This window comes from Leguminivora glycinivorella, unplaced genomic scaffold (genome assembly GCF_023078275.1).
Source record: "Leguminivora glycinivorella isolate SPB_JAAS2020 unplaced genomic scaffold, LegGlyc_1.1 Scaffold3, whole genome shotgun sequence".
Classification (NCBI taxonomy): Eukaryota; Metazoa; Arthropoda; class Insecta; order Lepidoptera; family Tortricidae; genus Leguminivora; species Leguminivora glycinivorella.
In genome coordinates, this window is record NW_025952828.1 from 838,865 (window position 1) to 863,384 (window position 24,520).

At 38.5% G+C, this 24,520-nt stretch overlaps 1 protein-coding gene across 1 annotated transcript in view; it reads right to left on the minus strand.

Annotated features, from left to right (window-relative positions):
- LOC125242021 (centaurin-gamma-1A-like) overlaps window positions 1-16,698 on the minus strand; it is a 119,696-nt gene extending 102,998 nt beyond the window's left edge. Inside the window, exon 1 of the mRNA XM_048150726.1 lies at window positions 16,250-16,698. Coding sequence (XP_048006683.1) covers window positions 16,250-16,406 — 157 coding nt within the window. The 5' untranslated portion in view covers window positions 16,407-16,698. The remainder of the gene's footprint in view (window positions 1-16,249) is intronic.
- Between the last annotated feature and the right edge of the window lie 7,822 nt (window positions 16,699-24,520).

Below are 24,520 nucleotides of genomic sequence, written 5' to 3' on the forward strand. Positions count from 1 at the left end.
CCGCTTGGCAAAGGCCTCCTCTAGCTCTTTCCATTGACGTCTATCCTGGGCCACTCTTCTCCACTTCGAGCCCAATGTAAGCTTCAGTTCGTCCTCCCATCTCATTCGGGGTTTTTTCTGGCCCCTAGTACAACCTCTAGGGTACCAATTTGTTATGATTTGGCTCCATTTCTCCTGCTTGTCACGGAGCATATGGCCGGTCCATCTCCACTTCTGCTGGTCAATTTTCAATAGTATGTCGGTTACTTTTGTTTTTTCCCTAAGGTCTTCGTTTCGTTCTCATCTGTGATACCTACCTACGTAATAATATTTCGTTATTTTCTTCTTGCTCATAAGTGATTATCTAGAAATATAATATTATATACCTAGCAAAAACTGGAAATAAACGTGACAAAGCAGTTGTACTCGTTATCAATAAAATTAATCATATTTAAATATTTATTATTAATTTTCTAAAACAGATAGCTGTTTATAATAAAACATTAGGGACATAAAATTATCTTACAATAAAACTAAACTATTAAATCTAAAATTAAACTTTAAAAAAAAAAAAAAAAATAATAATAATAATAACCCACCACCACCGTATCGGAGCAGCGACTGTCGGATCAGGTGCGTGTCATTCAGCGGTCAAAGCGGTTGGATGACGCCACACTTGATCGGCTTCGCCAGGAGGCTCTCGCTACTCGCGCGGACCCCGCCTCGGGGCGGGATTTGCCCGCCATGTCGCCGGACCCGGTGCCCGAACCCGACCTGGCACCGGAGGCGCCGCGGGTTGATTCCGGTAACGACGGCGGGGACTTCGCGAGTCAGAGCGAGAGTGAGCCTGCCAATGAGCAACTGAGGAGGTCTTTGGAAGAGGCGATTACGCAGTATCGCTCCACAAACAACCCTAGGCCACGATTACCACGTCTGCCCATGAATAGACGCAATCTAGCGCTAATAGGAGCCTTAAATGCTTTACTAGATCCATATATGCGGACTAGTAAAGATCTAGATGATACACACTCGATCATGTACTGCGGGGCCATCGCGGCGTGCCGTGTTGCTCGAGTCAAGTTTCCGGACGCTGACCGTGCAACTAGGACCGCCGGAGGTGTCCCTGCATGGCAAGTACGGATCGAGCGTCGTATCAACTCGTTTAGGACTCTCATTGCAAAGCTGATCTGCTTCAGAGGGGTAATAATCGCCCCCGAGTAATGCGCTTTGTGAACCAGGCGTTCGCGGGGATGGGCATCAGGCCCCGCGACTATTTGGCCAATGTCACAGAGCGCATCGACTTCCTGAAGCAGAAAGTCTATGCATGGGCAAGCCGTATTCGCCGCTACAGAAAGCGTGTGGACCGATTCCAGCAGAATCGTCTTTTTCAAAGCGACCAAAGGAAAGTATACCGAAGGTGGGAGGAAACCGACCCTCGTGTGTCCGACGTGCGGCTGCCGGATGCTACTGCCATGTCTGATTTCTGGCGTAGCATCTGGTCGGTGCCCGTTGAGCACACGGAGGGCGAGTGGATGACCGTTGTCGAACGTGAGTGCGAGAACATCGAGCCTATGGGGGCTATCACCATCAGCCCCGACGACGTAAGTTGTGCTACCCGTACGGCCCAGAACTGGAAAAGTCCTGGACCGGACGGATTGCACAACTTCTGGCTAAAATGGTTTCGATGCTCGCACTCGCGTTTGGCAACGCAATTTCAACAAGCCCTCGATCTTGGTTCTCTCCCACCTTCCCTAACAACTGGTGTTACTTTCCTGCTCTATAAGTCCGGTAGTACCACGGAAGCAAAAAACTACAGACCCATTACGTGCTTGCCTACACTTTACAAGCTCCTTACATCCATTTTGAGAGCAAAAATTAACGCGCATATTGTCGCTAACAACATTCTGGCTCCCGCTCAAAATGGATGTAGGGTTGGGTCCCGTGGTACTAAAGAGCTCCTCCTCATAGACATGACCATCTGCCAACAAGTTCGGCGGAACAAAGGAGCCATCTCGGCCGCTTGGATTGACTATAAGAAGGCCTATGATTCGGTGCCTCATTCATGGCTGAGAAGGGTATTGGAGCTGTATAAATTTGATGCAGCTTTAATATCCTTCCTGGCTGCATGTATGAGGCAGTGGACCACAGTCCTTCGTCAACCAGGAGGCAGGGATGGCCCCCCTGGCCCGCAGGACTTCATAAGGATTGAGCGAGGAATATTCCAGGGTGACAGTTTGAGTCCATTATGGTTCTGCCTAGCTCTGAATCCCCTCAGCACGCTGCTGAAGGATTCTGGGCTAGGTTGCCGGCTTCGGAGAGAGGGTGAAGTCATCTCTCACCTTCTGTACATGGACGATCTCAAACTATTTGCACCGAACACCCAAGACCTGATGGTGCTATTGAAAACCACAGAAGTTTTCAGTACCGCCATCAGAATGGAGTTTGGTGTCGATAAGTGTGCGGTCATGCATGTACAGCGGGGGAGGTTGTAAATTCAGAAAATTTTCAACTTTCTGAGACGATGTCGTTCAGATCTATCTCTGAATCAGAAACCTATAAGTACCTTGGTATGTCACAGTCGTTGGGTATTGAGGATGTTGGCATTAGACGGTCGGTGAAGGAGCGCTTTTTCAGTCGGCTCACAAAAGTCCTTAACAGTCTTTTGTCAGGAGGCAACAAAGTGCGCGCCTTTAACGCCTGGGTAATGCCTCTACTCACATACTCCTTTGGCATACTACGGTGGACCCAGACTGAGCTGGACGCCCTGGATCGGAGGGTCCGTTCACTGCTTACCACACATCGTATGTTACACCCGCGCTCGTCTGTTATGAGATTGTACATCCCACGGAAGTGCGGAGGTCGAGGGTTCCTAAACGCCAAAGATCTCCACAACCGTGAGGTGTACAATCTCAGGAATTACTTCCTTAACAACGAGTGTGGGATGCATCGTGATGTGGTGGCAGTTGACGGAAACCTCACGCCGCTCTCCTTGGCGAAAGAGAACTGGCGCAAACCTGTGGTACTAAGTACTGCGGACCGCAAGGCGATATGGGAGAGCAAGCAGCTACACGGGCGGTTCTACAAGGCCCTCACGGGACCCGATGTAGACCTGCTCGCATCGGTGAACTGGTTACGATTCGGGGACCTCTTCGGAGAAACCGAGGGTTTTGCCTGTGCAATTGCGGACGAAGTTATGATGACGAACAACTACCGGAAATATATCCTGAAGGACGGTACGGTCGACATTTGTCGGGCATGCCGCCGTCCCGGAGAGTCACTCAGGCATATCATTTCCGGTTGTTCTCATCTTGCTAACGGCGAGTACTTGCACAGACATAATCTCGTAGCCAGGATTATTCACCAGCAACTTGCTCTTCAATACGGCCTTGTGGACCGCGAAGTACCGTACTACAAGTACTTACCTGCGCCAGTTCTTGAAAATGGTCGTGCCACGCTCTATTGGGATCGATCTATTATCACTGACAGGACTATTGTAGCCAATAAGCCTGACATTGTGATAATAGATCGACTGCAACGCCGGGCAGTGCTCGTTGACATCACCATCCCCCATGATGAGAATCTCGTGAAAGCCGAGAAGGACAAGTCCAGTAAGTACCTAGACTTGGCTCACGAGATAACCGCCATGTGGGATGTTGATTCAACGATCATTGTTCCGATAGTCGTTTCAGCGAACGGTCTCATAGCGAAGAGTCTCGACCAACATCTTAAGAGACTCTCGCTAGGTGGCTGGATCAAGGGCCAGATGCAGAAGGCGGTGATCTTGGACACGGCGCGGATAGTCCGACGGTTCCTCTCTCTGCAGCCCTAACCACCGGCAGCTTGGGCCCTGCCCCGCTGCTGGCGGTACCCTAGGTTAGGTTTTTTATAATGTGTTTATATGTTTTTTTTATATTGTTTTGTATGTGTTTTTGTATTTTACTTTTATATCCATATTATAAACAGCCTAGCCTAAGATAGAAAATAAATACTGGGAATAAATATCATATTTAAATAGATACTCGTCATGCCAATGACCTAATAATTTATTACGGTTGAGGAAACACCACAATCCACATTAGATTACATATTTTATTTTCCTTCTGATTTTCCATACTTGATGCAAACAATGTTAATTTTAGTTAGCATTCAGGATTACACTAAATATATTTTTTTAATGTTCTAGCAGAGATTCATGCAGGGCCGGATCTAGGGTAGAGCGAGTAGAGCAGCCAAATACTAGGAGGGGCGCCAAAAAGCAAAATGTAAAAAAAAAGATTTTCCTAAAGATTTTTTTATTGAAAAAGTTTTTTTAAACAGGGACGCCAAAATGATATCTCTCTCTACCCTGATTAAATACTCGGGCTGGCACGGTTTCATTGTACTGGAATACTTTTATGTAGCTACTAATAATCATGACAAAAAAAATGAATACAAATAATATTCCTGTAAGATCATCGGTCCCAATTGAACCTACATTTAATTTAAAAAGCCTCATACATTTTCAGATGATATTCTGTCACAAGTTCGTTAAAAAATACTATAATAACTATAATAAGTGAGTAACTTACGTACTTTTCAATCACTCTAATTATAACTATTTCGATCCTAATCTCCTTTTTCCGCAACTCTAATTACTAAATTAGCATAACGAATGTCCTTTGACTTAAAAAAGATAATTAGCTATTAGAGAGACCAGTATAAGATGGACTGTTGGGTAAGAAGGAACGTTTTGAGGAACTTTGGGGGGATGGGTCAGGTTACAGTGGGGGGTTGTAACGTTACATGTGACATTTAGTTTGGCACGCGCCTGTGTTATTATGGTGGTTATGAAGCGTTGGCGATTCTAAACGATCAGTGAACCAGTAAGTAAGATAGGTAAGTAAAATCTTGGAATAAATGAAGTTAGAAGTTAGAATAGCAGTGAAGCGTTGTAAAATAACGTAAACAAGAAGCTAAGTAGAGAATCCGCGAGGAAGTCAGTGATCCAAACAAAGTGAATCTTGGCCTACGGAATGATCGGCACCTGTCCCGATCCTGCGCAGCCAGTCTTGCCACTGACTTGAAGCTGACGCAGATCCGTTGCCACATTGTCCTCCCAGTACAGTAAACGTAATCCTATCCGTTTTTCATATATAAAATATTGAACGTTTAGAAGAGTATCCTAAGGCAGCGTTCCCACTTAAGCGTCGCGTGTCTCGGGGCGCGCAACGTACGTCCGCGCCACGCCGCCTGAATTTAATTCAAAAAACGTCTCCTCAGTACATTTTGTGTAGGAAGGACGTACCTAAGACTAAGACACGCTGCCAAGCGGCGCGGCGCGCGCCACGCCGCCGCCACGCCGCCTGGGGCGCGTCTTACGTCCTTCCTATACAAAATGTACTGAGGAGACGTTTTTTGAATTACATTCAGGCGGCGTGGCGCGGACGTCCGTTCCGCACCTCAAGACATGCGTCTCTTAGATGTGGCCGGTCCCTAAGGATCGTGTCATTCTCGATGACGCTGACGCCCGAATCGGAGAAATACTTATAAAGAAAGACAATCGAACCAAGGTGGTGTCTTACGTTGTGGCTTGCGTAGACGGCGGTCACGGCGCATCGCATCGCCTATCATCGATACTTCATCGACGTCCCCATTTAAGACACTTCCATTGAGATCGAAGGTTTGATTTCGTCGCGCCGCATCGCATCGCCGTCGCGTGCCCGTCGTCCACACAAGCCGCGGCACATCTCGGACACTGGCGATCAAATATATATGAGTTTATCGCTCTTATAGTGGAGAGGCATGGCATACCACTTATGGATGTCAACTGTCAAGGTTCAGAAGTTACACTGGTTTCGTTCTGTGTTCAACTCGTCTACTGCCACGCGATGGGAACGCGTGCGCAGGTGCGGGGCAAATTGTTTAGAGGTTAGGGTCGTTGTAGGCGGTTATTTTTATTGGTTGCTAAGGAAGCTTGCCAGTTTTATCTTTTTTACGATACAGCGAAACATGGGCAATTCCTGCTCTTTTCTATTTTTATTTGGCATTTCAAAAGAGTAAAACAGTATTGTCGAATCTAAAGAAGTATTTTTTTCTAAAGCAACCACCGAAAATGGAAGGGTTACATTTAATTCAACAATAATCAATACTTGTGAGGGATTAATCATAGAATATTTTTTTAATTTAAATATTAAAAATAAGTAATTCTAACTTATTGTGTTTAGTGTAACATTATGTTTAAATCCAATGGCTTATCAGTTGTAATCATTAAATAAATATGGAATAAAAACTTACACCAATGTTTATCATTCAGCCAGTGCTAAAATATCGTAAATTATACATTTTTAAAGTCATAAATTACAGTTACGTGAATTTGCGATAAAAATTATATAACTGAATATTTTGCTTTATCATTTATCGGAATTTTCATTCGTTAACTACATATTATTTAGGTACTTTTTTCATAATAAGTATTTGTTTTGCTGGTAATGCAATGAAATACTAGTATAAAAATATCCGTAATAGGTTATGAAATAAAATAGAAACTACATTTTACAAATGTGTTAATATCACGTACATATGAATAAGCATTTTATAGGTATTCTAATAGCCGATATTAGTTTAGGTGTGTTTCATGTATTCATTGCGTCATTATGAAGTAATAACATTATGGTAACTTGGATTGTAACAATAGCTTATTTTTCTGTAAATATTCGTTGTACTTCATTCTCGATTCGTATACAAATTCTAACAGAATCACTGAGGTAATTGACTAATTGTGTATATTACTTGCAATAACAAAATGGCGACACGTAATTTTACCAAAATATGTATGACGGTTACTAAATAAAAGAACTTTACTGTATTCGGTTCAAATCAACGTAAAGTTTACAAAAAGTCGCCGTCAATAGAATTTGTGAACCGTATAAACAAACCTTGTAGTCAAAATGTTTTTAATTTCCATTCTAACTCATCAGATACTGGCTAAATACAATGTGTTGTTTAATCAATTCCTATCACATTATGATCCTCAACCTTCAAAATGGTAAAATTGTGCTAGAATATTGATATTTTGTAGAACGGTTTGTTTACATTGTTGACAAATTCTATTGACGGTGATTTTATTAGACGTCTTCTATCCAAGGCTTTCAAGTAGCCACCAAAAAAGCTGTACAGCATGGCAAAACAGAGTAGAAATTAAACTATTTTTTTATCATAGTAACACTTGACTATTCTCATTGAAAAGTGTCAAATCTGTCAAAATAGTTGCCACATACGTCGATTTACATAGACGGTGGCGCCACTATTATTTTAGACTATTTTTTGCCAGGCTGTAATGTCTTAACTATATTCTGTCAAACAAGTCTGTCAGTAAATAAAAACTAAGAAAACTATAGGTATCCTTTTCTCTAGCACCCTAAAGAAAAGGATGCATATAGTTTTCTTTGTTCTTATTTACTGACAAACTTGGTTGACAGAGTATAAGTACAATTACGCCTGTATCCCATAAAGGGGTAGACAGAGCACATGAAACTACTCAAGTTTCAGTGCTACTTTTGGCACATAAGGGGTTGCAAGAAAACGAAAATTGTGACATTGCAATGACAGGTTGCCAGCCTCTCGCCTATAAAATATATTAATATAAAGCTATAACCTACTTATTCAATGATAAAATGTATCTAAGATCCATACAGCACCATTCTGTGCCCTGATAAACTTAATAGACAATAGTTGAATTTGATCTGCAGACCGATCTAAATGTCCCCCACGTCCCCTAAATACAATAACTGGAAGTTCTGACATGATATTGACAATGTGACACGGGTGAACTGTCTCCTACGTCTGTTATAAAGACAAGAAAGGACACAGAGGTCGCTAGTAATATTAAGTAGGTAAGTACATTGAGGTGCAAAATTGCATGGAGAAATTATGATTTCATTGGTAAATTCGCCATGCACTTTTGTAGTTCACTGTACCTAGGTAGAGGTACTTACCAGATATCTCTCACATTGAATGATAGAACCACAGAACTTAATTTAGATAGAAGAAACAAATTCATATATTTGTATAGGGGCCGAGCGTGTCAAATTTTGTACTGAAGTTGATTCTTGCCTGTAATTTTAAATATGTCTCAGGCTCTTGATTGTTCATAATTTTTGTGTTGTTGCAATTGAATATCACGTAACGAGGCATTTTTTATGTTTTGGTTGACTTCAACTTACAAAAATTGACGCCCGAAAGCTGCAAGCTGCGAGTAAAGACGGACAACTCAGTGGATTTCACTGAGTTTATTTGACACGCTAAGTAGATACGTTTGCTTGATCTAAGAACTTTTGATGTTCCATTTGCTGTTTTACCTTAGAACTTTGAATTGTAGAGTATTTGGGTAAGAATTCGTAAGGTTCATTTCAATAATAATTGAAGACAGTTGCGCATTATTAGAGTAAAGTAAAGGGATAAGACATTGAAATGAACTCATAATTTGTTATATTTTCCCTCAAACGAAAAAAAGTCTGATTCTGAGTCCCACCAAAACTACCAAAAGCCAGTAAGCACATCGCTTACTCGATTTTGGTAGCCGAATGGCATTTCTGCGACGCGAAACGAAAACGAAACGCCGCTAAAGGTAGTCTGGCTCTGTCGCGCTAATAAGCAAAAGCGATAGAGACAGATGTCTACGAGCGTTTCGTTTCGTGAGCCATTCGGCTACGGAGCCTGGCCTGCTAGCCGAACGGCATTTTTACGACGACAGACGCCGATTGAAAGGCCGCTGGCTCTGTCGCGCCAATACGCAAGAGCGATAGAGATAGATAGCTACGAAAGAGATATTATCGTGAGCGTTTGTGCATTCGGAAACACCCCAATACTTAATCGCCGTAAGTGCCATATTACCTAATGATGTTAAGACGATACGGTAGGGGTCAATTCTCCATACAAACGCTCTCGACTATTTCCTCCCTGGTTTTTGAAGATAGAGCAATGATTTTTTTCAACATAGATTGTTATTATTTTTATCTGTGTCGGACCGTTTTGATTTTTTTGATATTCTGCTTTTTAAAGATTTTTTTCCAAAAACGGCCTTTTTCATTGTGGCGCAAAAAAAGGTGTGATACTCAAGATTGGTAACAATTAACCAAAAAAGCTAAACGGTCCAACATAGATTATTTCACTGTTATTCAGATTCTCAAATTTCGTTCTGATTGATTAAGTTTTAAAGGAGGAAAGAGTCGAGAGCGGAACCTCGATTTTAAAGATTTTTTTGAAATATCTTTTGACTGTGTTGTTCTTAAAGGACAATTTTTTTTCGATAAATCTAGTTAATAACACTTGTATATTTAACTAAAATTCCCAAGTTGAAAGGAGGGCTCCTTTCCATTTTAGCATTTTCGCTACCGTATCCTCTTAACCAACATTTTAATCTAAAGCCGCGTCAGGTCATTCCCCGTCTGCCCTCCGATCGCGCCCAATTACGTTATCACCTCCACTTAATTGATTAAGCCTGTTAATTTACGTTAGAGACTCGTACACCTTTCGGTTGAGGCTAATTTGTTGAAGTTTGGGTTTGATACTAGATTTATAGATAAATTATTAGTCATATACAAGAATTTTTAGGATGTCGCGGGTTCGAACCCCGGCTCGCACCAATGAGTTTTTCGGAATTTATGTGCGAAATGTCATTTGATATTTGCCAGTCGCTTTTCGGTGAAGGAAAACATCGCATCGTAAGCAAACCGGACTAATTCCAATAAGGTCTAGTTTACCCTTCGGGTTGGAAGGTCAGATGGCAGTCGCTTTCGTAAAAACTAGTGCCTACGCCAAATCTTGGGGTTAGTTGTCAATGCGGACCCCAGGCTCTCATGAGCTATGGCAAATGCCGGGATTACGCAAGGAGGATGATGATACAATATTTTTTAGGTTATACAATAATACTTTATACAATAATAATAATTTTTGGGTTTAGAGATAAATTAGTCGTATACAATAATAATATTGTATACGACTATTAATAATGTACGTTTAGGAATGTTGCAGACGAGAAAATATGTACTTAATGCAAAAGAAATACGTACAGTCAACCAATTGGAACCCTAGGCCACTGTAGAACTATGTCATAGTGACGTTATAAATCAGATAGTAAGGAATCTCTTACTGCTTGTCATTTTGACATGGTTGTAGAGTGGCCTATAGGGTTCCAATTGGTTGAATGTACGTAGTAAAGAAAATACAGCCAATGTTTACAAAACCGAAATAGATTTTTTTTTCTCCTTTTGTTATCCACATTCGCCACGGCTCATGGGAGCCTGGGGTCCGCTTTGACAACTAATTATCATCCGTTATTTTTGTCTTGCAATGCAAATGCTCAGCTGGGTTAGCACATGATTGTCGCGAGAATATGTCACCGCGAGATAGACTACCCGTCCTTATGTCATTAATACAGTTAGAAGAAGACGTCATCTATACGGCGACATACTCTCGCGCAAGCATGCGCTAGGCCTACTGGATACTAAATTATTTATGAATGCAATATGAGTAGTTGAGTACATAAATCTTAATCTAGGCCTCAAGAACTGAGACCCCTAAGGCATAATTTCTGATAATAAAGAAATCTTAATCATCTGTCGGATACTAAATACTGCATACTACTACTATTTCTAGTGTTAAAAATAATGAATTCATGCAAAAAATATGGAATTCGCGCGTTGCCATGTGCCCTCTCTTTCAGAAGCTGAATATTGGACCGAACAACGGTAAAACGGCTATACCTTATATGGGCATATAGCGTGATGATTCAAGGGTATTGATAGTAATCAGAAGTACAAAAAACATAAAACCCCCATTATTACATCAATTAAGATGTCATAGTCAATTGACATTGGCGTAAAGGCCATTTTTTCCCATAATAATCATCATCAGAAACGAAGGTTAAAAAAACTGAACCATTTTCCTTAAACCGATTAAAAAGAGCATTTCAAAACATTTTCTTTTGTTCGTTCAGTTATTCTTGCAATGTTTTCGTTGGCCACATATGCTATTGTTTACTTAGAATAGTTCCCATGAGAAGATGGGTTTATGTGCCATACTTGTGCTACATATATACATACAATACCAGATGTTTATTGACAAATTATTAAGCTTAATAATAAGACATACGATCGATATATGTTCAAAATTGAAGCTTGTCAAATCGTCATACATACATACATACATACAATCACGCCTGCATCCCATGAAGGGGTAGGCAGAGCACATGAAACTAAAACTACTAAAGTTTCAGTGCCACTCTTGGCAAATAAGGGGTAGAAAGAAAACGAAACTGTGACAGTGCATTGACAGGTTGCTTAGCCTCTCGCCTACGCCACAATTTAACCCATATCCCACAGTCGCCTTCTACGACACCCACGGAAAGAAAGGGGGTGGTGAAATTCTTAACCCGTCACCACACATACACGAATCACACATATACATCGTCATACATATATGTACGAAGAAATTCAAGAATTTCATGCAGAGCTGAGTCTCATCATAGTTCTAATTGTTGCATACTTGTTTCTCGCAACCAGACTTCCTAAGTCGTATTAAAGTGTCAAGTCATCAAGTCGCGTAACGACTTTAGCTGTTACTTCTGTTTTTGTCGAGACGACATCGATATACTTGCTTGTATCAAACGCTTCTCCTACCGAGGAATAAAATACATTTTCGCTAGATGCCTCGTTTTTCCTAACTTAAATTGCTGGTAAAAACTATCCGTGCTCAAGGAAGCAAAAACCAGAGTTACGCAATATTACGCTTAGATTTTCGTGCAATGAATAATGCATAGAGTTTTCTAAAGGTAATAAGATGACAAAATCACCGATTTTCTCTTTGAACACAGTTGACGCGACTACAATGTTATCTTTGCGGCTAACCGCGTCGCTACTCTCAAACTATTGTAGCTAAATTATTATGAAAATGCGATAGTTCCAGATTTCATCAACTCCGATAGATAAGTTTGTGACGGTAATGCAACAAAGTTGTTTTTACCGATGGTTACGTCGCTACCATCATACAAGAGGTGTTAAAAAGTATGAGTTTGAGCGAGTTCCAGATTCAGCCACATGCTTTTATAAGTTTGCGAAAGTGTCATTGATCGTCGAGTAAGAAATCTATTTAACCTAGAATGGATTAAATTATGGGACATTGAATTATGTATGTCAGTTTGTAAGTAGTGTGAGTGAACAATTATGTTTCTTATAAGCATAAACAATTACCATACAGTACCTAATGTAGAACAATTTTACACGTATTGACGGAATTCGTATTGTTACGGAAACGTAAGAACGTGTCATGCTATTTCAGTCAGTCTCAGTACAAGTTGTACTGACATTGACTGAACGAGCATGACAAATACGAACATTTCCGGAAAAATACGAAGGAAACCCTTTTCGCACTACATCTGTACTTCCATTTTATAGTAAGCTCAAGAAAGCTTGTGTTGTTGCCGTTATCTGAACCGCGATTAGTTTAATGGGACTGGGATAGCTCTCAGCTGTCACTTCATATTTATTTATTTATTTATTATTCAAATAAGTTACACAGCATAACAGTAAAACCAAAGCACTGTGAAACTAAAAAATAAAAACAATAGGTATAGCACATAAAACAGTAAAAATCAGACAAAAAAAAAAAAAACAATATTCTATTTAGGCGACGACGTAACAGCGTGGCTCCGTTGCGTCGTCTGACACGGCGTAGGGTTCGGCAGGTTGCCCCGGAACCGCCGAAACAGCACGCCCTTCGGCCAGAAGTCTGCACTCGCGATGGTGTCCTGCAGCGGTCGCGGCACTCGCAACACAAACGAACTGAAGTGCACGTAGTGGCGCGACTGTAGCTGGAACACTCTCAGCGTGTAGAGCCAGTCTTCTGGCGAACGTACTCCACCACCTCATCAGCCCCGGCGGAGTAGTGCAAGCGCGACACGTAGAGCGCCCTACTCGGCGTAGCAATCCGTAGACCTGAATTCACTGGTTCCGCATATAAACTTTGACGTATGATATGGCAAACCTGTCATCGTATCATCGCTAATCCCATTCTCAACACGATAGAGTTATAGGTACTACACACCGATATTATTCGCTCGCGTTAGAAAGAGACAAAAAGTAGCCTATGTCACTCTCCATCCCCTCAACTATCTTCCCTTAAAAAATCACGTCAATTCGTCGCTCCGTTTTGCCGTCAGACTGACAAACAAACAGACACACACACTTTCCCATTTATAATATTAGTGTGGATTATGTAACTTAGAAAACATCAGAAACACCCAACACCCATACCTCAGAAACAAATATTTGTGTATCTAGGATTTGAACTCAGAACTGCTTCGGCACAAAACTACCGAATAGGCTAGGAGGCCGACAATTTTTTGACTTAATTTTTAAAGTACATAATTTACAAACTATTTTCGATTTATGTTACGCGAGTTATTTCTATTAAAATAAATATAAACATGATGAGAAATGAATATTTATGAATGAATGGTCTAAAAAATGTGTAATTGTTTATTATTATAGCTATAACACACCATTATTATAGCTATTATAAATATTCATTCATGTTTGTCACGAAGACACACCTATTCTTAAATAAATAGTGCGCAGTTCTCATTCCGACTAAAAATATAAGCACCTTGATTCTCCTCTTAGTCGTAGATACATAACAAAAAAAAAGAAAATTTGCATAGTCCAGCAGAAGTCATGTTCGACATGTTTTGAATAAATATTTGCAGTTAATTTTATTTTGGAAAACCCACTTGGTATGCTGTTTTTATTTCAGCATAAGGCAAATTAAAGAAAATAATACAGTTACTAGTACTACAAACTTAGAAGTTTAAAATTATATAATTTTTTTGTTCATTATGAATGTTTTGATTAATAGAATTCTACAGGTTAAACGATATTAAGTACACATTTAGTTTGAAATTTTACTAAAAATCTAAGCACATAATAACAATGGATACAAAAATTAATAGTAAATTTTTTAGCTAAAAAAACGCTAGTTTATATTTAATGGTTAATTGGCAATTCAATTTTTAGGTGCTAGCCAGTTTTTACGCATTATTGTAAATTTATTATAAATTTATAACACATTCGTAAATAGTACAAGAGTTGTCCTAAACTTTTGACCATAATGCGTCATCAGGTCGAACAATAGGTTATAATCACGATCATTACGTACATTCAAGATTGTCCAATGACTCCAAGAAGGCTGCTGATGTCATGCAAGTACAATATGCCACGATTTGCAATAAATGAGATCGGCTCAAGCATATTGATGAATTAAATAGACTCTGATTGGTTCGCATTCGTAGTTAGATAACAATACTTGTACAGTTTGATTTGTAAAAAAAAATAATGAAGTTTTTGCAACAGGTTCTCATATTCAAATCAGTAACCTACATTTTTTTTTATGGGATAGGAGGCAAACGAGCAGACAGGTCGCCTGATGGTAAGCGATCACCGCCGCCCATGGACACCCGAAACACCAGATGTGTTGGAGGTGTGTTGCCGGCCTTTAAGATGGGTGTACGCTCTTTTCTTGAAGATTTGAAGGTCGTATCGGTCCGGAAATACCGCAGGCGACAATTGCATTTAATATACAAAGTACTTATTTAAAAATATTTTAAGCGGGTTACTCACGTATTAAGTCGATATAGCGTTCGACTTAATACGTGAGTAACCCGCTTAAAATATTTTTAAATATGTATGAGTCTCACGGGAGTTTTATAGTTAAAATACAAAGTACTTATTATCTGTGTTTTCTTTATCCATTTTAAAAGGTAATGAAAAGTAAATAGTTATTATTAGTTTTACTATATAAATTACCTAATTATGTATTTTTCCCCTGACATCATTTCTGGTTAATTGATAGACGTAACTAATCGATTTTATTAGTCAAACTTAACAGTAGTAATTTAATTCCAAATATTATCAATAAAAAAAAAACGTTTCTCAGTGATATGGATTAAGATTCCTTTGGCTACTCCGCGTACCAACCAACGTTTCCGTGTAAAACTGTAAACTTTAGAAGCATTTCCAGAAAACTCAACAGGAAAGCAAAGCAAGAGCTAAATGCTTCGTAAACTACAAATGTAGCAGTTGCTTCAAACGCCTGCTTATTTAAGAGGACAGTGAACGACCGCTTCCTCATAAAAACGTAGGCTCCATTTTCCTCTCTGCATCATAGTCATAACTAACTATTTTGGCTCTCCAAATTTTGGCCTCCGAAATGAGTTCGCCACCTGTCCCGATCCTGTGCAGCCTCTTGCCAGACTTTAATTGCTTGACTTGAAGCATATATCTGCATAGTCATAATGTGGAAAAAATAATTTGGTACAGCAAAATCTTATAATTTGTATTTAGGTTATAACTTTCGTATAAACACAATTGTGCCAAACCATTTTTGTGCCAGACGTTGTTTCTATATCTGGATATAAATACCCAAAGAGGGAAATGGGATCTACGTTTGTATGGAAAGGCGTTTCCTTACGTTCGTCTTAATTACTGTTACTCAAGTTACGACCTAGGTCTCGGAAGCCATCTAAACTAAGACCTATGTAAAGCGTCGGTTTACACGGGAACCGGCGGTAGGTCACTTTAATATTCCGTCCACTACTTCCTGGACATAATCGTATAAATACATAAATTAATATTCAACGGCGGATACTGTTGTTACGAGTTCGATATACCGCGGATATCGCTTTGACTTTTTAATCTTTTGTAATGATTAAAAAGGACAGGAAGTAAAAGTGAGATATCAAGCGGAAAACGATAATGAATTAAAGGTACCTGCGTTCCGTTTTTATTGAAAACTTTTTTGTTTTTCACAAAAAAAGTAACTATTATCGCCGGCTGCAGTTTTGTTTAAAATGTCATCTACTTCGATATTAAAGAGAAGTTGATTCGGTCTTACTTAATCATTCTGTTATCATCACAATATTGCAATATTATTTCGTAAGCCTCAATATTTTATGTAAATATTAGTAGTTTTGTATGTATTTTAATCGTAATTATATTTTTTTATTTACTGTTTCACTAATAAGTTGAGGCATATGGCAATATCTTTAAAAATACCTAACATTAAGATTGTAGAGTATTAAAAGTTTTACACACAGTTTTACCGATATAACAATATCAAAAGAATACAAATTAAAATAGAAATACGATTTAAAAACTTGCGTAACACTTAAATATGCAAAAACTTCGAAAATTACATTAAAAAAATTGTAAAAAAACAAATGGCATACGCTACCACTCACCGGATTTCCTCTTCTCGCTGACAAGCACCAGCGACTTGGTCCTTTTCACCCTTAACGACCTCCTCCTAATGGACCTCATCAAAGCCTCGGGCATCCTCGAGAAACGAGGCGAGTCCACCCGCTTCTCGGGCATAAAGAAATTCTTAACGGCCAGCATTTTTATTCAAAAATCGAACGATATTTTCAAAAGCGTTCGAATTTGGAACGCGCGAAAAACTTCGTCCAAATCACGACCACATCTCTTAGCGTTTTGAAAAAAGATTGTCACAAACCGCAATCCAATTAAAATTTGTCACAATTCATGCTTTCTAGTTAGTCAACTATTGCGTATTGACCGACCAAACATCAAAAAGTCGTCACAATCACTATTCCACACAGCACTATCCTGTTGCCATATTGAGTATACGTATGTGTCGTAGCGGAAAACGCGAGCGTCCGCGCGGCACGGAGGTTTGAAACGCACTGAGTGCGGAGCGGTGGGGTGTGTGTGCCCTTACAATCTGTCTTATCAGTTTACCTTTATGGTTTTAATTATGGACGTGTGAATGAAATGTGATAAGAGCTATCTTTATGAGTGTTGTGTTGTACGCATTGCGGGATTTGCAAATACAAATTGGAACGTCTTCTACTGAAGACTTACCATTGCAGTTTTTTATAAGATATGTATAGTATATTTCATTTAGTGTTAATAAAAATCATTTAGTGTTAAGGCTGTCAGAAGGTGTTGATGTCATTTCAAGCCAGTCTTCTCCGAGACCACGGGGACAACGCCGTCCTTGAAACGTTGGAGGTCAGTTTAATATGTAGTTATACGCGATTAAGTCCCGATTTTTTAAAAATAATGATGTGTAATAATCGTGAAAGTTTAAATCAGTGTTTTAATAAAAATATACTGTAATAATTTAGAAATTAGAATATTACTAAACTAAAACTTTGTTATGAAGTGACGAGAGAGAGCTAAATATGAGAGAAGAGTCTCCAATTTAGATATGTAGAGTTGTATCGGTTTCTCTTATAAGATACATTTCTATGCCGTTATTATTTAAAACATGATTTATTTTATAAATGAAAACTATAATTCGTAATTACGTCGAGATCTACATTTCAAAATTTGTATTTTTAACCCCCGACGCAAAAACGAAGGGGTGTTATAAGTTTGACGTGTCTGTCTGTCTGTCTGTCTGTCTGTCTGTCTGTTTGTCTGTCTGTGTGTGTGTCTGTCTGTGGCATCGTAGCTCCCGAACGGATGAACCGATTTAGAATTAGTTTTTTTTGTCTGAAAGCTGAGTTAATCGGGAGTGTTCTTAGCCATGTTTCATGAAAATCGGTCCACTATGTCGTCGTCGGGGGTTTTTCAAAATTTTAATTTTGTTTAATTTTCATATTTAGACTAGATGCCATAAAAATATCTTTGAAACCACTTGGTACCCAAATTTCCCTATTGCCAGCACCATATGAAATGTAATATAAAAGAAAAATGTAATAAACTAGCTTACCCGACAGACGCAAGAAAGGAAACGGTTTTCGCGACGTGACCAAAAATAACCGTTAGATACTAACCGCTATGCCAAAAAAGTTAACAAGTGCGCAAATTATTTTCTCGAAAAACTCATTTTACCACTTAAAAAAAGTATAAAACTGCCTAAGAGCCCCGTAATTCTCAATTTAGATCTAGATTAAGCACGATTGAATTTATCAATCTGGTCCATATTGATAAACTTAGATTATCTACCTAGATTTATCATTTATCACCGAGTTTCCTAGAATGATATTAAAGAACTCTAAAAGAACGGAGAACATTTATAATAAACTAGCTTTTGCCCGCGGCTTCGCTCGCGTTAGAAAGAGACAAAAAGTAGCTTATGTCACTCTCCATCCCTTCAACTATCTCCACTTAAAAAATCACGTCAATTCGTCGCTACGTTTTGCCGTGAAAGACGGACAAACAAACAGACACACACACTTTCCCGTTTATAATATTAGTATTGGATTATTTAAAAATAAACACATTTGATACTATAGGACGTGTTTTTCCAAGTAGACGTTCACAAGCGACATTATAAAACAAAAAAAGGAATCGTTATAATATACGAAACCAAAAAAATGCTTCAGCATCGTTACGACATAAAATACGACCTTTTTGCGTCACTGGCTACTGAACTATTTTTACTATAAATTCAAATGTAAATATTCTAACTGCCCATTCGTCTAAATTAGCGTCCGTAAAGTATTCTACGATTTTCTTTTTTAAACTGTCCTGAATGAAATAAAAACAAACGTATTATAAAGTTCTACTTTGTTTGCTGCCACTAATAGACTTGATAGTAAGTATATCGCATTCTTACGTCTTGAGTAGAAAACAAAAAAAACAAATAAGCTAACGAAGAATCAAAATAACTTTATTTTACTATTTAGTCTTTGTGTTTATAGAGATTCTTGAAAACCTTCATAAAAAAAAACTTCATAATATTTATAAATTTAAAATAAATTTTCAACAAAAATGAAAAACATGGGCTTAGGTTAGGTACGGTCTACTTAAAAATGTAACTCTAAATCAGCTTTATAAACAATTTCATAATAAGTACAAAATTGTTCCAACATGCTAAATAAGACTTGCAAAATAGATGAAGCTCAACACAACGCAACATACGTGTTTCATTATTTATAGCCCAAAGGCATGAAGCATCCTGTATAATATGGGTACCTACAGGAAAAACACACGGGCAGTGTTCCTGAGGATAGATTAGTACTATTTGGTATTGATACTACTGATATTATTTAAAAAAATATGGTTTAAAAAATACGCTTTACTAGCAATAGTAGCAATCAAACTAAAAACCTAATCGGGGTCAAAGCATTAGGTACAAGACTTTTAGATATCCAAAAACAGTTCCATCATGAAGTTTAACTTCATTCTTTCGGCTCCATCATCAGATCAGTTCGACAGTACCATATTATTGTATTGTCATCAGAACTACATACGGCTGCCAATTTTCATTACGCTACGATCCTTGAAAGATGTTTAAATAAGTTTTTCGACAACCGGTCTGGCGCAGTCGGTATTGACCCTACCTGCTACGCCGCGGTCCCGGGTTCAAATCCTGGTAAGGGCATTTATTTGTGTGATGAGCACAGATATTTGTTCCTGAGTCATGGATGTTTCCTATGTATATAAGTATTTATATATTATATATTATTATATCGTTGTCTGAGTACCCACAACATGACAACACAAGCCTTCTTGAGCTTACCGTGGGCCTCAGTCAATCTGTGTAAGAATGTCCTATAATATTTATTGATTTATTATTTATTTAAGTTACCTTAGATTTCATTACATAATTACATACAGGTCGACCTAATAAAATCGTGGTAACAACATTATCTTCTTTAGTTTCTAAATAAGATTTACAAAATAAATGAAGTTCATCACGAAACTTCACATACGAGCAGCTACGTGTTTCATTATGCAACACCCAAGGGCACAAAGTAACATCCTGAATAATCTACAGGAAAGCAAACTAAGAGGAAGACGTGACCACGAGTCATGTAGTGCAGAATGGTATGGTAGGGTAAACTCTCCTCATTCGGTGACACGCCTAATTCGGTGATACAAGCTTTGAAGCACTATTCCGAAAGAAGATTTTTGGTTGTTTCACCGAATTGCCCAACTGGGGTAGTACCTCCGCCTTACAGAAGACCGCAGCCAAATAGCACTAGACCCTACTCATAGTGTTGTGTTCCTGCCGGTGAGTAAGAGCTCAACGAGGGTGCGGTGTGCTGATGACGAGAGGACTTACGGAACTGACATATTCCGTCTATTGTCCTTTGAGTCGTCGGCAACCCGAACTCTCCTTGGAACTTGTACACTCCTTTTTACTGTGTATTTAACACAGCAAAAGGGAATGTACAAGTTTCTTTGAGTTGCAGGCGTCCATGGGTTACGGTGACCGCTTTCCATCAGGCGGGCCGTACGCTTGTTTGCCACCGACGTAGTATAAAAAAAAATTAGGCGTGTCACCGAATGAGGCGAGTTTACCTATTAATCATATGTATTGTCCTTAATATGAACGCTAAATAGCCTGTGCCCGCGATCTCGCTCGCGTTAATTTGTAAAATTCCACCCCCCATTTTAGGGAAGTGGGGAGTTAGAAAGAGACAAAAAGTAGCCTATGTCACTCTCCGTCCCTTGAAATATCTCCACGTAAAAATCACGTCAATTTTTGGGTCCGGTTTGCCCAATTTGTCGTGAAAGACGGACGAACAAATAAGACGGACAGATACAAACAATTTCATATTTATAATATAACTAGCTTTTGCCCGCGGCTTCGCTCGCGTTAGAAAGAGACAAAAAGTAGCCTATGTCACTCTCTATCCCTTCAACTAACTCCCCTTAAATAATCACGTCAATTCGTCGCTCCGTTTTTCCGTGAAAGACGGACAAACAAACAGACACACACACTTTCCCATTTATAATATTAGTATGGAAGTATGGAAGTATGGATTATAGTATGGAATGTATAAATTAACATCTTAAGAGCGTAAAAAGTTCATTATCTTTGATTTAATATAAAAAAATATATGAGCTTTTTTATCCATCATCAATTCCTCAATTCAGATAAGTACGAGGGTCATGCCAAAAGAAATTAGATACTCAAAATTTACATACTTTATTCTTTATTACAGCTATCTATTTTTTCGAAGTATTCACCGTGAACAGTGAACACGTATACACTTTTCCATCCGTCTAAACCACTTAGAAAATACCGATGACCACTCTTCTTTAGACACCTCAGAAATTTCATAATTATACGCAGCCAGGGCGTCTTCTTTGTTCTCAAATCTCTTTCCTTTTAATTTTTCTTTAATTTTAGGAAAAAGGTAAAAATCACAGGGGGCTAGGTCAGGGGAATATGGGGGGTGGGGCAGAATAGTCACGTTTTTTGAGCTGAAATAGTCAAGTGTTCTAGCGGAAGTGTGCGGGGCAGCGTTGTCGTGGTGCCAGAGCAGGTGCCGGGTTCCTGACTTCGGCCGCTAGTCACACCAAGCTGACAGTACTCTTGGGGCACAAACTGTCACATACCATTCTGAATTAACTGTCTTTTGATCTTCTAGCACTATTGTAGCAATATGTCCCGTCTTGCAGAAAAATGAGGCAACCATTTGTTTTTGTGTAGGTACTTCGGGTTCGGCGACATTTTGTTGGCGTCGGTTCATCTACAAAACACCATACTGTGGACTGTCGCTTTGTTTCGGGATCGTAGTTATATAGCCATGTTTCGTCACCTGTAAGTATATCATATACGTTTTTTTTTCTCGCCTGCGTCGAATTTATCTGTCATAAATTTGCACCAATCCATGCGACGGGGTTTCTATAAATCGGTGAGCTTGTGCGGCACCCATCTTGAAAAACGCTTATGAAGAGACAGTTTACTATGAATTATAGTTTGCAATGCTGCTGATCCAAAGCCCAGTTCACGCTCGAGCTCTACATATGTAATTCGTCGGTTCGCACGAATATTTTTTTCTACAGCCTGTACATTTTCTTCAGTGACTGCGGTTGGCGGCCGTCCGGTCTTCGCCTCATCTTTAAAGCTCTCCCGTCCTCTTTAAAATTCAGCAAACCAATTAAAAACAGTTGCACGTGAACACGCAGACTCTCCAAAAGTCGAGACTAAAAGTTCAAAACACTCTTGAGGTTTTAAATCTTTTTTAAAGTCATAATATATCATAACACGAAAATCACGTCCAGTAAGCTCCATTGTTGCGGAAAATTCCCGCCAAAATTATTTAGAAAAAAAATAATTAAATAACAAAAAATAAAACCGCCTTCAAAAATAAGCGCGTTACAAAACACGGAGAAACTAAAAAGCCAAAAATAATAAACCTTTCAATTCAGATTTCTTATCGTATTGCAATAAGCTAAACATCCAAATTATAAACAAATCAATTATTTTTGTAGTCGGTACCAGACCTGTTCGTCGCCTTGCTATTGCCTGTTTGCCCCACCCAACCATACACAGGCTGATGGTACCGACTCCAAAAATAATTGATTTGTTTATAATTTGGATGTTTAGCTTATTGCAATACGATAAGAAATCTGAATTGAAAGGTTTATTATTTTTGGCTTTTTAGTTTCTCCGTGTTTTGTAACGCGCTTATTTTTGAAGGCGGTTTTATTTTTTGTTAAAAAGTTTATTTATTTGTTGATTTTTAGTGGTTCCTAGTGATATTATATGTATCAGTCCGAATACATGTACAGTAGTGAAAGAATTATCCTTTAACTCCTAACCATTGAGGAGTTGACCTTCCATCATCAGCTCAGCCACATAAAATTATTACCATCAGACGTAAATACTGGTGTACCTTTGAAAAATAGACTAAAAACATTACATGTGCCTATAACATTTGAAGAGTTCCCTCGATTTCTCCAGGATCCCATCATCAGACCCTGACTTGGTGCCAATGGGACCATCTCGGGGTTATACCAGTTCGATCAAAAAAAAAATTTTGAAAATCGGTCCACGATTCTCGGAGATATCGAATAACATACATACAAAAAAAAAATAAAAAAAAAAAAAAAAAACATTCAGTCGAATTGAGAACCTCCTCCTTTTTTGAAGTCGGTTAAAAAAGAATCCTAAGAATTTCCAAGTGTTCATAATTTTTAAATTTATAAGCAAATAACCTACCTTTACAATGGTGTATAACTGGCCAGTATCGATCAAATGACCATGGAGTATCTAACTTCTTTTGGCATGACCCTCGTATGTGTTAGTCTAAAAACAGAAAACGCAATGAATCTGTTTTTTCCAATAAAAAAAGTATACAACAACTCCGTTCGACTTAGTCAATTTGTGTTACGAGTCACGTTTTCCGTTTTTATTTGCCCCTATTTTTCGTACACTTTTAAACTTTTTTGAAATAATAATTTTTCCCAAGATAACTCCATCATAAACCCAGAGATAATCGATCGTAGGTATTTTTTTTGATCGGATCAGATCGGTTGCATACATATTAAGCCACAAATATATCAAAAGGGTTTCCCCATTGGAACCCCAAAGAGCGGCGTGTCGTTGAAATTATAATTTCCCCGCAGATAGCCGTATCATTAACCCAGAGATCGTATTCCCGGTTTCATATTCCATGCTTCTCGGATATAAGATAGCTGCTGCAGCGCTTTATATGTGGAGAAGTTACCTATTTTCACACGTATATTTATATTGTCGAGCTGGATTTACACCTGCGAGTTATTGCTACAAGTTTTGAGACGTTACTATGAGTAAGAGTGAGTGGCAAATATCTGCATCTCTTTCTTGCTACCTTTGTTTCAAAACTTGCAGATATATGTTTGTTTTGGGTGCACCAAAGTTCATATAAAATTGGTACATAGATTATTGGTAGTCCGAAAATGTTTCTCATACAATTTTACATTATAATGATCATTATTTATAACAATTTTATGTTAATAACTATCGTAACTTCGAATGACTTATGTGTTCATAATGTCATTCATCATAAATACATTTTATACTAATATTAATGTTTATTTATATACTTATTGATCATAACGATTGCGAGTAACATAATTTATCGTTATATTATTGTTAACAGAACAGAAATCACATGTGACAGAGTCCAGTTAGGTGCGACGACGAGCGTAGCGAGGAGGAGCGTGTTAGGTTGTCCGTGAGCAAACCAGAAACGACTTTTTAATGTAAATTGTATATATGTCACTGTAAAAGCTCCAAGCGCGCTTCTATAAATGGCACAAGTTTTTCATAGAACTTCCCCAAAACTTTTTAAATAACTTTATGATGAATGATTTTCTTAAACACAAAATTATGAATGTTATTAAATATTTGTGTAGAAGTTATGATTAAAAATTTTGATAATAATGAAACAAAATTATGATAAGTGAAATTATGAGAAATGATCATTCGGAGCACAAATCGGTATAAACAATAATTTTATAACAATAATTTTATAACAAATAATTTTATATGAGCCAATATGGACCCGTTTGTTTTAAACTGCGGAATGAAAAGAATCGGAAGTCACCAGCAAAGTGCTGAGATGATCCTTCTTTGAATGACATCAAGTTTGCCATAGTAAACTTGACCATATGGGTCCAACAGCTTATCCAATCGCTAGTAGAAATAAAGTGACACTACGAAATAACTGCATGACGTGCCAATATAGTTAGGCCCTTTTAGAAAATCAGTATGACCACCGGTAAAATCAATTAAGTCCTAATTTCAGACTATATTTGAA